Consider the following 14,567-nt stretch of genomic DNA (forward strand, 5'->3'; position numbering starts at 1 on the left):
CGCTGAAAAGTGCTGCAGTAGAGCAAACAAATAATGTTGCAACTATTGAGATAAAGCCATTAAAAGATCATGTTTTTAAAACTATTATTGATGGAATGAATATAAATAAGTGAAGGTGAGAAATACATAAAGCACATTTCTGTCCCTGTAAGTGCAATATTTGCAAAGTTTAGTAGTACTAGATATTGTTAACAGTATTTCTGCTTCAAACATGCATGTACAGAAGTCACAAGTGCTATGACAATCTATTGCTTCATTTTTTTGAGGGGCTATGCAAAGGATGCTTTCATCTCAGATGATGCCATAGTTTGTTGTGGCACCAGAGCTTTCTGACAGAGGAAATTAAATGTCTCTCAAAACCACAGTTCCCAGAATTCCATAGCACTGAGCCATGGCAATTAAAATGGTGTCAACTGGGATTATTTCTGCAGTAAGAATGCAGCCTTAAAGAACACAACAAGAACATCAAAATATTGCTATAATAATGCTATTACATCATGTTGTCATTATGGCAGACCCATCACTGCCCAAATCTCTCATTGTGAGAGGTTGCATAGAAAGAGAAACAGAACACACCATTTGTTATGTCTCTGTCCTATGAAAAACAAATGTATTTATCAATCAAGTCAGTTGTTTCAAGTTGTCCAGTTCAAAACGGCTTCACCGATACTCATTAATCTGAAGTGTAATATAACGTCAGTACAGCGTGGATGTCACAACATTATTACACTATTACTTTTAAAATGAAAATAATTATTAAAAAGAACCACCATGGTAGCAACACTGTGGTATGTGGTACCAAAGTGGAGAAAGCTTTGGAAAGCACCCCAGGCAGTAAAGGCTTCTGAATAGTTGGAATCACAGTTATTGCACTATACCAGAAACCATTTCTATTTTTTAAAAAATAGGGAAACAGTCTGAAAGGGTTTCAATAGCATAGACAACAGAAAACACAGCTATTCTTTGTGAAAGTTTTGCTCTCCCTGGCCAAGCTTTTAAGGTTTCTCTGCTGAAGATTTCCAAGGGAGAGACAGCCACACTGCACCCACTAATCAATTATTCTTGCAATGAAGTGGAGTGAGACATCTGCACTCAAACTGGCCACTGAATCATAGCAGGAAAGAGGGTCATTGACAGATTATTTTCAGCAGGAAAAAAAAAATCATATTCCCAGCAACCATAGAACACAACAATACAGGGGCAAACCATGACGTTGTACAATAAGGCTGAGACAAACGTGTGACCAAACCACTGCTATGATGATGAATTCTCTGTTTATGCCTGAGCAGAATAATTGATTTGGTAATGATGTTCCACATTCACCTTTTCAAAGTCTTTTGATTCCTAAGAAAGAAAGGGATGTAAAACAAAACTTTGCAGGGCATTACAGGGAAAATGACAAAGTTTTTGTGTCCCACAGCCTTCCCCAACTAGGTGCTTTCCAGATGTGTTGTACTTTGACTTCCACCATCTCTAGCTGAACAAGCCTGGAGGACAGAGTATGGAGACCTTCATGAAACGTTTCAGCCTTGTGAAGAGGAAATCTGCAGCAACAGACTTTTGCTGTATATAGGCTATGAGGAAATAGGTGTTTCATTTCTCGTGTAAATGAATAACTTGTAGTACAAAGTCTTCCCAACTAGAAGCAAGGTCACAAAGCAGAGTGTGTAACTGTGCAGCAAGAAGGAAAATGTATCTCATATTTGATCTCCTCTGGCTTATAGTCATCATAATCTATGCTTACGTGGAGGCCTTGGTGAAGCTTTTCATTCCTGTGAAAAGAAAATCTGTTAGTGGTGAGACTGTGCTTATTACAGGAGCAGGGCATGGCATTGGAAGACTTACAGCCTACGAATTTGCCAAGCGTCAAAGCAAATTGGTTCTCTGGGATCTCAACAAGGTATAAATCATTCTGTTTGTGAATAACAATGAGAGAGGGGCTGCCATAAGAATGGGGGAAGTAGTGGGCAAGAAGAAGAACAAAACAAAACAAAACAAAACCCTAAGCCTTCCTGGATGATTATAGAAATGTACAGTTAACTGTTTAACAGCATGTAAGCCCCATTGATTTTAGCAGGATTTATTTCAAGGTAAATATGTAGCTGAACAGAGAGAGCCATCATTCTTGTTAGAGAAATGGTTTTGGAATGAAAAAAATATGTGGTTTGACAGAGAGACCTTACCAATGTTCTGACATTTTGTAGTGCATTTTTAAACCATTGTCCTGTGGATGCAGTAACTAGTGTGTCTGTTGTGGATATTGTTGCTGGGGTATTGTTGCTCCTTTGTTAAGAGGATAAGGGATGACAGGATATTTGCTCAGTGAGAGCTAATGGGGGAAGAAGGTTAGATTCTTATCCCTTTCAGTAGGCTCAGGCAAAAGCAAGCTGCTAACTCTCCTCACGTGTGTGTTCTTCCTCATTAATAATCTGCCATCTTGATGACAATCTGATGTTGCTTGGCCATATGCATCTACATTTTCATCTATGAAACTTTGGGGACACATGCCATTCATTATTACCAAGCACAGCCATTTGTTTGGCAGCAAAAGACATCACATCTGGATGTCTACCATCTACCAAAGTTAAATGGGAAAGGCAGAGATGCAGGAGCTGCTTGTTGTCCTGTGATCATCATGCACATCAGCAGATATGCCCCACCCCAAAAAAAAAAAGATTGCTACATTGCAGGTGGAAAAGCCATAGCCAAAAAAGGGGATTGCACTTCGTGGATTATTTCGAGTGTGAAAAAATTCAGTCAAGAGCAGGAAATATTCCATGGCATCATGGGAGAATTTATGTGTCCTCTGGATCACCTGAAAGCCAGCTGTGCCATCCCATTATTGAACATCCCATGGAGCGAACTATAGCATTCATATGCATTTACTCTAAAGTAGGGGTGGACACATGCAGAGGGTGAGGGGGTCATTCCCCCTACCGGTGCCTGCCTGATGGGTCTCATTGGCACAGTTCGGTAATTCTCAAGGTTTTTCTGTCCCACAATCTTCCCCAACTCAGATGCATTCCAGATGTGTTGGACTTTGACTTCCACCATCCTGAGCAATGGTGGGGAACACAGTGTGCAGACCTTGGTGAAACATTTCATCCTTGTGAAGAGAAAGTCGGCTAAATATAGAATATGAGAAATATGCATTTCATTTCTCATATAAAAGAATAGCTTACAGTACAAGGTCTTCCCAACCAGAAGCAAAATCACATAGCAGTGTATGTGCAGCGGGAAAAAATGAATCTCATATTTGGCACACCAGTAAATAATTGCTATTTTGGCTGATATTTTAAAAATAAATTTGAGGGGTTGAAGGTCTCTGTGGGGGAAGCAAATTGATGCACTGGGAGGCAATTTGAAGGTGGTTTTGGACAATTGACAGGCAAAACAATTGCACAAATATTGCCCCCCAAAATTAAATTTGGGGGACATCTGTCAGCTTTGAGGGCTTTGGGGGGGTGGCTTGAGGTTTCCAAGAGCAGTATGCAGCCCACACCCTGCAATTTATTCATCCCTGCTCTGAAGCAAAGATGGAGATCGTATGGCCTTCCAGATGTTTTTTCTTTTGGACCACTACTCCCATCAGCCCTAGTAAGCATCATCAAGAGTGAGGGATGTTGCAAGTTGCAATCCAAGAATTCCTAAAGGGAAAACAGTTGTGTTCTTCTTTGTTGCCATTTTATGTGAGCTGAGGCATTTAAAAAAAGAAGAAGAAGAAGCAGAAATTGTTTTATAAGTTGCCACTGTCTAGCTCCCAGTGATGTCCCCTTCCATCATTACCCCTGTATGTGCCATTACAGGGGGTTTCTGAAGTAGTAATTTGCCTTCAAGGGAAGCAAGGAGAAGCAAAAACAGCTTTTTCAAGATGAAGAGTAGTCTGTCCTTTCAAAATTTGTATTACATGTTTAATCTGATACTTACTCTGTTAAAATATAAATAAATCAGTTTGTGAAACCAGTCTGAAAAGCAGTCAAAAGTAACTTAAGTATATACAGGTTGAGTCTCCCTTGTGTGGAATTCAAAAATCCAAAATACTCCAAAATCCAAAATTGTCAAGGGGAGGGTAGTGGTGGTGCGGCTTGCACCGGGTGACATTCCAGAAGAGGGATGACACTCAGTTGGGGCCTCCTCCCCCCGGCTGTCCCACATGCACTCCTTCCCCCCTGGCATCCCATGCATGCTCCTCAACCCTGGCATCTTGACTATGAACATCCCGTCTGCTGTCCCACACACGCTACCCCCATTATCCTGTGTGTGATCCTCCCCCTGCCATCCTGCAAACGCTGCTTCCTCCCATGCACCAAGGGAGGCCACAGGCACTGTCAGAAGCTCCACCCCCAAAGCCCTGCCCCAGGTGACACCAGGTGCCAGAACGCCACTGATTGAACCATCCTTCAAGATGGTTCAGTGTAAACAAACTTTTTTTCATGCACAAAATTATTAAAAATATTGTGTATAAAGTTACCTTGCCTTGGGTCCTGACTACTTGCGGGAGCACCTATTTCCATATAATCCTCCCTGCATACTTTGTCCCTATGGAAAGAATCTGCTACAACCTAAGAAGACTAGACTCTCAGTGGTGACCCAGAGGACCTTCTCATCAGCCGCTCCCAGGCTCTGGAACGACCTGCCAAACGAGATCCCCCATATTACCACCTTGAAAGCCTTTAAAAAGGTTACTAAGACAGAATTCTTCTGGCAGGCCTTTCCAGACTAGGTTAGATCCATTAGATCCATTAGACTTGCCTCCCCCCTCTATTGATAACTCTATTGATACCGATATCAAAATTGATTGACACTATCGCCCCCATCCCCCCCCCTCTAGAGGAAGACTCATTTCTTGTGCTAATCTGCCTGAAATTTTAGTGTATTCTTACTGGACACTTTTAAATTTTTTGATGTTTAATCTCTTTTTATGGGTTGATTACTGTTTTTATGATTGGGGGAGGGTTGAGATTTTGGGGGTTTTAAATTGTAATTTTTAATTGTTTTATGTTTTATTTATACTATTGAAATCTGCTTTTATTTCTTTGTGAAAAAGCGGAATACAAATAAATATTATTATTATTATTATTATTATTATTATTATTATATGTATATAAGGTGTATACAAAACACAAATGAATTTCATGTTTAGACTTGGGTTCTATTTCTAAGATATCTTTTTACAAGTACCCAGCTTGTTGGGGGCAATTAGCATACAGACTGTAAACCGCTTAAGGAGTGCTGACTGTATAGAAATGTATATGCTATTGCTATTGCTATATGCAAATATTCCAAAATCCAAAATGCTTCTGGTCCCAAGCATTTTGGATAAGGGAGATCCAACCTATATATAAAGTTTTGAACTTAAAGCTTTTCTACAATTAAAATTTTCCCCTGTTTTTGATTGAAAAGTGTATTACTGACTGGATGCAAAAGAAATGAGCTTTGTTTGGCCTTTCCCATGGGTAGCATGGCGTGGAAGAAACTGCTGAAGCATGCAAAAAACTGGGAGCCAAAGCACATGCCTTTGTGGTAGACTGCAGCATCAAGGAGGAGATCTACATTGCTGCAGAAAAGGTGAGGATTATGCAAATGTGCCTGATAGTTTATCCTCACCAGGGATAGAAAGAATATTAAAAAGCATTCAAAAATAGTTGACAAAGGTGTTTCTCAAATGTTAGGAAACCCTGACACAGAAAATAATGCTTTTAACTTTAATGGATTTAGACTGCATCCACAGCAGGGGTGGGGAAAGTGTGGCTCATGGACAGCATGCAGCTTTTCAGGGCCACGTGTGTGCCCCCCAGGGCCCACAAGGATCAAAAACATTTTTGCTATGAAATGCCCAAAAATGATCTCTAGGAATGTAGATGGAGCCACAGCCACATTTGGAGCCCCACTGAAATTCCAGGGATCAAAATGAAATTTTTTTGGGGGGGGGGGGATTGCCTCAAAATCACCAAATACATCCGAAACATGCCCCCATATCTTCTTCAGTACTTTGGGGATGGGGTTTGGGGAACAAACATGCATTGTTTTTCAAAAGCAGGTGCAGGGGATATGTTCCACTCCTTCAAGGTCTCCAGCTGAACATTATGAAGACAAAAATAATGACCACAGATTATTTACATAACTTTGAAGTAGACAATGAACACATTGAGATAGTGAACTATTTCCTATACGTTGGGCCCTTCCTATATGCGGAGGATCCATTCTGGGGGGAAAAAAACCCCACGTATCAGAAAGAATGTGTAAGGTGAAAGCCCATTTATTCTATGAGGTTTGCCATATGCATAAGCATAAGCTCAAAGCTGCATACAGCAAGCTTGTGTATGGTACGGGCGCATTGTACCTTGGCTCAATTATTAATCAAAATCGTGACTGCAGCCAAGAAATCAGAAGAAAACTAGGACTTGGAAAGTCAGCTATGAAGGAAGTAGACAAGGTCCTGAAGTGTAAAGATGTATCACTGAATACTAAATATATATAAAGATATATCATTGAACATTTAAGTATTTCCATTTTTTATGTACCGTTGTGAAAGCTGGACAGTAAAGAAAGTTCTACAGATACACTGCTAAAAAGACAAATGAATGCATCTTACCGCAAACTAAACCTGAACTTGAAGCACCTTCGAGACTAACTGAAAGAAAGAAGTTGGTAACATGAGCTTTTGTAGTCTATTTCCTCAGATATAGACTTTGCAGGAGTGCAAAGCCAGGGACAGACCTATATATGTCCTTGGTGTGTGAGAATGTAAATTCAAATTCAAAATCCTTTGTGTATGGAAATGAAGTGGCAAATCCAGTTTTAACAATGGTTGTTTGTGAACAAAGGCATTGGAAACTAGTCTTTGTATATAGAAATGAAGTGACAAGTCCAATTTGGCACAGGAAACAAGCATGTAGCTGAAGAGTATAGATGAGTGTGCATTTATACACCCCATGAAGATGGGGTTAAATAGTTGATTTTGCCATTTTATATAAGGGACACCATGTTCCTATGCCATTTTATGGGACTTGAGCATCCACAGATTTTGGTATTCATAGAGGGGTCCTGGAACCCAACCCCAATGGACACCCACTGTATAACTTAACTGCAATCTTGTTACTTTAGAGTATAAATTTAATCACTGATGAATGTCTTTAAATTATATTTCTTACATTTTAAAGATTAAAAGAGACATAGGAGATGTTAGTATCTTGGTGAATAATGCTGGAGTGGTGGCAACAGCAGATCTCCTTTCTACCCAAGACAGGCAGATACAAAGAACATTTGAGGTCAACATTCTTGCTCATCATTGGGTAAATATCACTGGAGTATTTTAAAGCTTTAGTGGCAACATAAAAATTACTAATAGAAGGATATGTTCAGCTGATCATTGTGTGTGGATTTCAAGGACTAGCAGCAACCTTTAAAACCCAGGGCAGGAGGTGAGATTTTTCTGCATCCTGAGCTGTATCTGCATGGCAGAAATAATTCAGGGTGGCACCACTGTATCTGCCATGGCTCAATGCTATGGAATTTTGGGAAATGTAGTTTTGTGAGATATTTAGTGGTGTCCACCTGGATTATTTCTGCAGTGTAGATGCAGCTCAAGGAGATTCCAAAAAAGCCAGAGGTTAATTTTCTGACCAACTCGATTGTCTTGGTTCTTCCTTGAATGTCTGGGTGTCACAGGACACAATAAATAGAGGACTGTCCTCTCCCACTGACGTTCTCCTCCAAGCTTCATTTCTTTAGTAAATGGCTGGGAAGAGAAGGAAACCCCATCTACACCATACTTTATGTCAGACAAAAAGAAAGAAATGGAAAGGAAAATAAGGATGAAGCCTTTTTAGGTTTAGATCATCTGGATCTGGGAACAGGAAAACCCATTATGAAGTGTATTACACAGAAATGTAATAGCCCATCAAATCCCAAGGCTTTAGGTCAGTCCAAATGAGCCCTTAATTACACTTTCCTGTTGCATATGAACCAGGAAATTATGGCTAATGGTTTCAGAACAATCAAATCATGGCTTCATTTCTAGGTGTTTTCCAAAGCTCCTAACCATAGTTTTCTAGCTGAAAACAACGGGAAACTGTAGTTAACAAAGGCCTGGAACAGACGTCCTCGAAGGAGCGGCTGGAGGCCTCTCTGGCTGCGATCAGGCCAGGACCACAGCGACTGCATGGCCAGCTCCCAAATGGGCCACCATCCCGGTCCCAAACTGGTACTGCCAGGAGTGAGATTTAATCCACTCCTTGGTGTTTAAGTGACTTTATGTTTGTAGCCCCAAATCCCATGCTCTACACTTACTGTTACAGGAGATAAAACTAATGATAAGTAATCTAGAATTAATTATAAACTATTCTCAATTTAAGACTGTGTATATTTTATCGAAAAAAAACCAGATACTAAGACAACTAAAAGTGGGTTTCCCCCCATTTCTTTTATAATATCCTTCAAGACAACAAAAGCATTCCTGCCAGCAATGATGAAAAATAATCATGGCCATATTGTCACAGTTGCATCTGCTGGTGGACATGTGGTGGTTCCTTTCCTGGTGTCCTATTGGTATGTATGACTGAGACTTCTCTAAAAGCAAATGGTGCTTTAGTCCATTATATTTTGGCTAAGAGTACAGATTAAAATAATATTAATTTGTTCAATAACAACAGAGAAATAGACCCGCCCACTCATTTAATACCACCTCAGTAGCAGTATAAAATACAATTGTAATAAATACAATTCTGAGTGAATCGTTCTTGTGTGATATTGGATATTTCCAGGCAGGGCATCACTAGGGGTGCAGGGGATACAGACTACACCAGGTGAAAGTCCAAGGAGGGTAAACATTGGGTGGGATGGCACTTATGATTCATCTTAAAAAATACGTTCCACCTTCCTCCACCAGCCAGGCCGCCTCTACAAAAGGGGAACAATTCCTCCATTGCAGAGTATTGCTGGAGCACCTGGTTGGCTCAACCATTCACCTGTCCAGCAGCCCAGGTCTTTCAGCAGCTGACGAGATGGGCAGGCAAGGCAGAGGGAGCAGGGCCATCCAATGCAGCCACCAACACCACTCCACACCAGGTGCAGCCAACCCTAGTCATGCCATTGCTTCCAGGTAGAAATTTCCTGCCACTGACAATTAAAGGCATTATACAGCTATTATGTAACTTTTCCATAATTGATTTTCTCTCATAAGAAACAACATAGGAGAAACAACAATTTTAAGTTGAGCTCTACTCTGGCCCCAAAGTCCTGTTTGGAAGCACCCACTGTCTTATCTCACAGAACATGATTATTAAGTAAACTGAATTGATCTTTCTCCCTCTTCTTAGAAATGCTACCACATTCATGGACAACAGCAAGGGTACACAATGGAATGATGGTTTTTTGTGTTGTTGTTCTGTGCCTTCAAGTCATTTCTGATTTATGGCAACTCTACATGTTGCGTATACATTAAGCAAGTACGAACTTGATTGTATTAATAAATCTTACCTAAATCTATTTCCCACCCATCTTAGTTCAAGCAAGTTTGCTGCTGTTGGCTTTCATAAAGCTTTGACTCAAGAACTGTCTGCATTGGGAAAAGATGGGATCAAAACCTCATGCCTTTGTCCTGTTTTTATAAACACTGGATTTATAAAACATCCAAGTACAAGGTAAGTTACAAGGTTAGGTAGCACTACTTGTTGTTGTTAACTGCCCTTGAGTCAACCCCAGCTCATGACAAAAGTGTGGTTGAGACATCTCCAAATCCTCCTATCCTTCATTGCTCTGCTTAGGTCCTGCAATCCATGCCCATGACCTCCCTGATTGAGTCTATCCGTCAAGCATGTGGTCTTCCTCTCATTCTGTTTTACTTTTCCCAGCATTATTGTCTTTTCTCATGTGTTGTGTCTTCTGATGTGGCCAAAGTAAGACAGTCTAATTTGATCATCTTGTCTTCCAAAGAGATTTCAGGCTTGATCTGTTCAAGGATCCATTTGTTTGTTCTTTTGGCTATCCACAGTATCCTCAGCACTCTTCTCCATTGCCAAATCTCAAATGAGTAAATATTCATCCTATCAGCTTTCTTCACTGTACAACTTTCACACCCATGCATTTTGACAAGAAATATGATGGGTTGGACAATTCTAACTTTGGTGTTCATTTCTATATCTTTACTCTTTAGGATCTTGTCTAGTTCTTTCATAGCTGCCCTTACCATTCCTGTTTTTCTGATTTTTTAACTTCAGTATCCATTCTGATCAGTGTTTGATCCTAGTTATGGGAACTTTTTTACTACTTCCATGCTTTTAATAACTCTCTAATACAGACATAAAGTTCAGGCTGGTGGTTGCATTTAGCCCTTGCACCCTGAATTATGGGCCCTGAAACCCTCCAAAACAACAACAACAACAACAACCAAAAACCTATATTTATTTCATTTCATTTTATATCCTGCCTTTCTTCAAGGTGGGATCCAAGGCAGCTTCCAAAAACAAGAAATGGAAAACATTGAGAAAAAAGTTTTTAAAACAATTTAAAATCCCCACATTAAAACACTACAAAATTGTATATAAGCATACAAAATTGTAAACATATATAAGATTGTTTTTTGTGGGTTTTCTGGCTATGTGGCCTTGTTCTAGAAGAGTTTCTTCCTGACATTTCGCCAGCATTTGTGGTTGGCAACTTCAGAGAATGCTTGCCTGGAAAAGTTGGGTATATATATATATACTGTGTGAGCCTGGGAATGCAGGAGTGATTTGCATGTGCATTGTTCTGTGCTGATGGCCGGCCTAAGGCTGGGAGGCTAATGCAAAAGAGGATTAGTGTCTGCTAACTGGTGATCATTATCTGCTGGGAAAGCCTCTGACTCTGAGTGGTTTCCCATTTGCATTTGCTGTGTCCTCGTGGCTCAAATGGCCATCCTTTAATGAATGTTTTTGTTTAATTCCAGATTATTGCCTGTCCTGGAGCCTGAGAAAGTTGTAAATAAACTCATGGATGGGATACTTTGCAACCAAAACATGATTTTTGTTCCACCATTTGTGAAATGTAGTCTACTGCTAGAACGGTATGTGTGGTGGGCTGAGGAAATATGAGTGGCATCTTTGTCTTGTTATTTAAATGAAAAAATATTCTGTAATAGAAATAAGGAATTTATCACGTACAACACCGTTACACTACAACTGAACTGTGTTAGTTCTGTCTTGCCTGGTGCATGACATTATTGCATGATGTCATGGCTCATCTGGTGCTGTACAATGCTGCACTGTTGTTGGGTTGTTTGGAAACTGATTCTTTTTTCAATTTGAAATAACACATTGTCCTCTATCTTGCTATGGTTTAGTAACCGCTTTGGATGCAAAAGTCTTGTTCTACTCCAGGCAGAAGTACCCAGACTACTTCCAAAGATTGGGCTGGAAAGACACTGAGATTCCCAAGAGTTCCCAAGAGAACTGTTGGATGTTTGCTCTACATCCTTCAGTTTGGTTATTGTTGTTGTTTTACATTTTAATTGGGGTTTTTTATAAGGGGAGTAGCACAAATGCAAGTCTGATTAATGCCTAGAGAAACCACAGGATTCAGGAAATGTTTAGAGAGTAAATAAAGAACAAATATCAAAACTTTTAAGAGTACTGTACAAAAGCAGAACCAGGCAAGTCTTGGTTGTTGGGGGAAAACATGGGGAAAATATGGTGGAAGGGGCATGATGTGTATTCATCTTCTTAGTCTGAGTGAGAAATTGAGGTGGTATCATAATACAGGCTGAGTCTCTATTCTGTCATCTAAACACCATGCCCCCAAAGTGATCAGGAGCCACGTCTTTTGACTCATGTGTTTGGGCCCTAGAAGATAAACCATGAAATCATGTATGTGTAACTAAGCCAAGGACGAGGAGCCTGTGGTCCTCCAGATGTTATTAGACTTCGGCTCCTATCAGTCTTAGCCAGCATAGCCAATGATCAGGCTTTATAAAAGTAACAGTCAGCAACATCTGGAGGACACATCCATAATCTAAACTGGTCTTCACATTTTTGTGTTGTTCTAATTTTATGTTTATGTATTCCTTGCAGAATTCTACCTGAACGTGCCTTGGTGGCTTTAAACAAGATGATAAAAGTAAAATTTGATGCAGTTGTTCAGGATGCGAGAAAAGAAGATTAAGTTAATCAGTGCCTTCCAGGGATATCTTAGACAGCTAGGAGTCAGTTCATCAGCAATTAACTCCAGGCAATAAGCAGTGATTTCTAAATGGAGTCCCATGCACTTCTCATTCAAAATATATATTAAAAGTATCAATGCAATACTGTGGGGAGCATGTTCTTTCCTGATACATAAAAAGGTGTGGGCTCTTCCTGATAGCTCCAAAGAAGCAAGACGTCTCACAACAGAGCTCCTCACTTGATGCAGTGAATTGCAGGTTTGGGCTCCTTACACATCTACTTGCAGCCTCTCATAAAACCTGTTTTTCACTCTCTGTAAAAGGCAGTGGGCTAGAGGGAAGGTGGAAATAGAGGCAGCTGTATGACGTGGTAGACAGTTTGGCCAGTCATCATTCAGAGCTCATGATGACACTGTAAGCAACTTGGCTAATCATCATTCAAATTTCTTCAGTACTTTTATACCGATGTATGAGACCTGGTATGGGCATATCGGAACAGTGTTCTAAAAGTCCCCTGTGTAAATTGTATGGGAGTATCCATCCTTCCTCCATAGCAGCAAGGAGAAGGAATGGCTAAGGAATCCATCATGAACCACAGGTACTGAACCATATTGACAGGTAGTGAACCATACAAGTTCATTGGAATTTTGTTGTTCTTGTGATAGATCCTGGATTTTTTTAAAACATCTTTTGGGAGGAATAAAATGTTGCTGTTGGTGTCAGGAATTACCACTAAATAGTCATCTGGGACAAACTGAGACTGCCATGCTTTAGTCATATCACAAGAAGAAATGATACACTAGAAAAGACAATAATGGTTGGTAAGTTAGAAGGCAGTAGGAAAAGAGGAAGACCACATTCCAGATGGATAGACTCAGTCAAGGAAGCCACAGCCCTGAGTCTGCGAAATCTGAGCAGAGCTGTTGATGACAGGGTTACTTGGAGGTCTGTTATTCATAGGGTCTCCATAAGTCAAAGTCATCTTGATGGTAGTTAACAACAAACTCATCTAGTTTTGATTTTTTTAAAACGGAACTACAGTAACAAATACAGCAGCTATCAACATTTACTGCATCTGTAAGAGTACATAATAATGTAGTAAAGTACACTGATTGCAGTGTAATTTTCCCAGGTGCCTGGTCAATAAATGTCAATGGTCTAAAGAGGCAGATGCATCTTGAATACTGACTCTGTCTTGGGAGTATGCATACAAAACTAAACATGCCAACAACACATAGTACTAGTTTATGCTGTCCTCCACTCCTGCTGCCTCATATCTGCCTAGCCAAACAGTAAATATTTCTGAATGAGTTGCAGTCATCCTGCAAATACAACATCTACTGTGAGGTTGTTTTTTTAAAAAAATTCTTCTGGGCAATGTGCTAACAATGCCATACTTTTGTAGCCAGTACAGAAAAGTCTGTTGTGGAACAAATGAATGCATTGCACAGCAGGTAGACAAGGATGGAAGAGATCACCAGACAAATACAGCAAGATGTCACTAAAGCAAAATGTTTATGTGTTGGAAAAAAGTTATAATAACTGTATGCAATACCTGTGGAGAAAATTCTTCATAGGCCAGACATGTAATACACCCATGATTCCTTCTCAGAAGAATTTGAAAAGTAATTAGGGGAGGAAAAAGTAGTGCAAAGACCAGCCCTACTATTAAGCAGAGCTAAAGCAATTGCCTTGAGTGGCAGGTGCTTTCAGTATCCCCTCAAACTATTTCTTGAAGAACAGACCACACAACTTGTCCATAATCCTCTCAAAAGAAATTCTGGTCTCAGGTATAGTGAAGGATTCTGATCTTAGGTGTAGTGAAGGATGCCACCCTGTGAGTATTCAACTGATATTCAATTAGCAGTCCTGACAGTTTCTGCACAAAACATACCATGGAGCAGATCTATATTTCTGCATAAAACGTATCATGGCACAGTGGTCCACATGTTACCTATGGGAAGCCCACAAACAGGATATGAGTGTAACAATACTCCTGCTCATGCTACCCAACAACTAGCATATAGAAGGATATTGGTTCTGTTACCAGTAGCTGTAAATATCCATCAGGACTAGTAGCTATTAATAGACCCACTATCTGTGAATTTGTTCAGTCTCCTTGTCCATGCTGGAAGTCATCACTAACAAAATCTACCTTTTATTAATGTGGTTTATGAAAAAGTGCATCATTTATTTGTCCTCTGTATCCCACAATGCAGATTCACTGATGGTCTATCAGTGTGTGAGAAAGGGGGGGGGTGAGACTTCCCCTTATCTACTTTCTGCAGTCCACTAGATAGGTAGACAGACAGATAGACAGACAGACAGAGATACTAGTAATAACATCTCCTCACATTTAACTCTTTTTTTTCTAAGACGCATAGCCTTCAACATGACAATCTTTCTCCATAGGTTAGTTGTATGTTGGATG

The 14,567-nt window shown here is 40.1% G+C and overlaps 1 protein-coding gene across 1 annotated transcript; it reads left to right on the forward strand.

Annotated features, from left to right (window-relative positions):
• The first annotated feature begins 1,631 nt into the window (after window positions 1-1,631).
• Window positions 1,632-12,278, forward strand: LOC121931490 (estradiol 17-beta-dehydrogenase 11-like). The gene is made up of 7 exons (XM_042469315.1): window positions 1,632-1,900; window positions 5,461-5,568; window positions 7,164-7,295; window positions 8,444-8,550; window positions 9,507-9,644; window positions 10,928-11,044; window positions 12,048-12,278. Exons 1-7 carry the CDS (start codon window positions 1,691-1,693, stop codon window positions 12,136-12,138), a joined length of 903 nt encoding a protein of 300 aa, XP_042325249.1. The 5' UTR covers window positions 1,632-1,690; the 3' UTR covers window positions 12,139-12,278.
• Window positions 12,279-14,567: the final 2,289 nt, after the last annotated feature.

This window comes from Sceloporus undulatus, chromosome 5 (assembly GCF_019175285.1).
Source record: "Sceloporus undulatus isolate JIND9_A2432 ecotype Alabama chromosome 5, SceUnd_v1.1, whole genome shotgun sequence".
NCBI classification, from domain to species: domain Eukaryota; kingdom Metazoa; phylum Chordata; class Lepidosauria; order Squamata; family Phrynosomatidae; genus Sceloporus; species Sceloporus undulatus.

What these genes read in the sequence shown, in the direction of transcription:
- LOC121931490 (XM_042469315.1), top strand. Translation starts at nt 1,691, where the DNA reads ATGTATCTCATATTTGATCTCCTCTGGCTTATAGTCATCATAATCTAT. An exon ending in TCTACATTGCTGCAGAAAAG is followed by an intron (nt 5,569 to 7,163) that starts GTGAGGATTATG and finishes TACATTTTAAAG; the next exon opens with ATTAAAAGAGACATAGGAGA. An exon ending in ACATTCTTGCTCATCATTGG is followed by an intron (nt 7,296 to 8,443) that starts GTAAATATCACT and finishes ATATCCTTCAAG; the next exon opens with ACAACAAAAGCATTCCTGCC.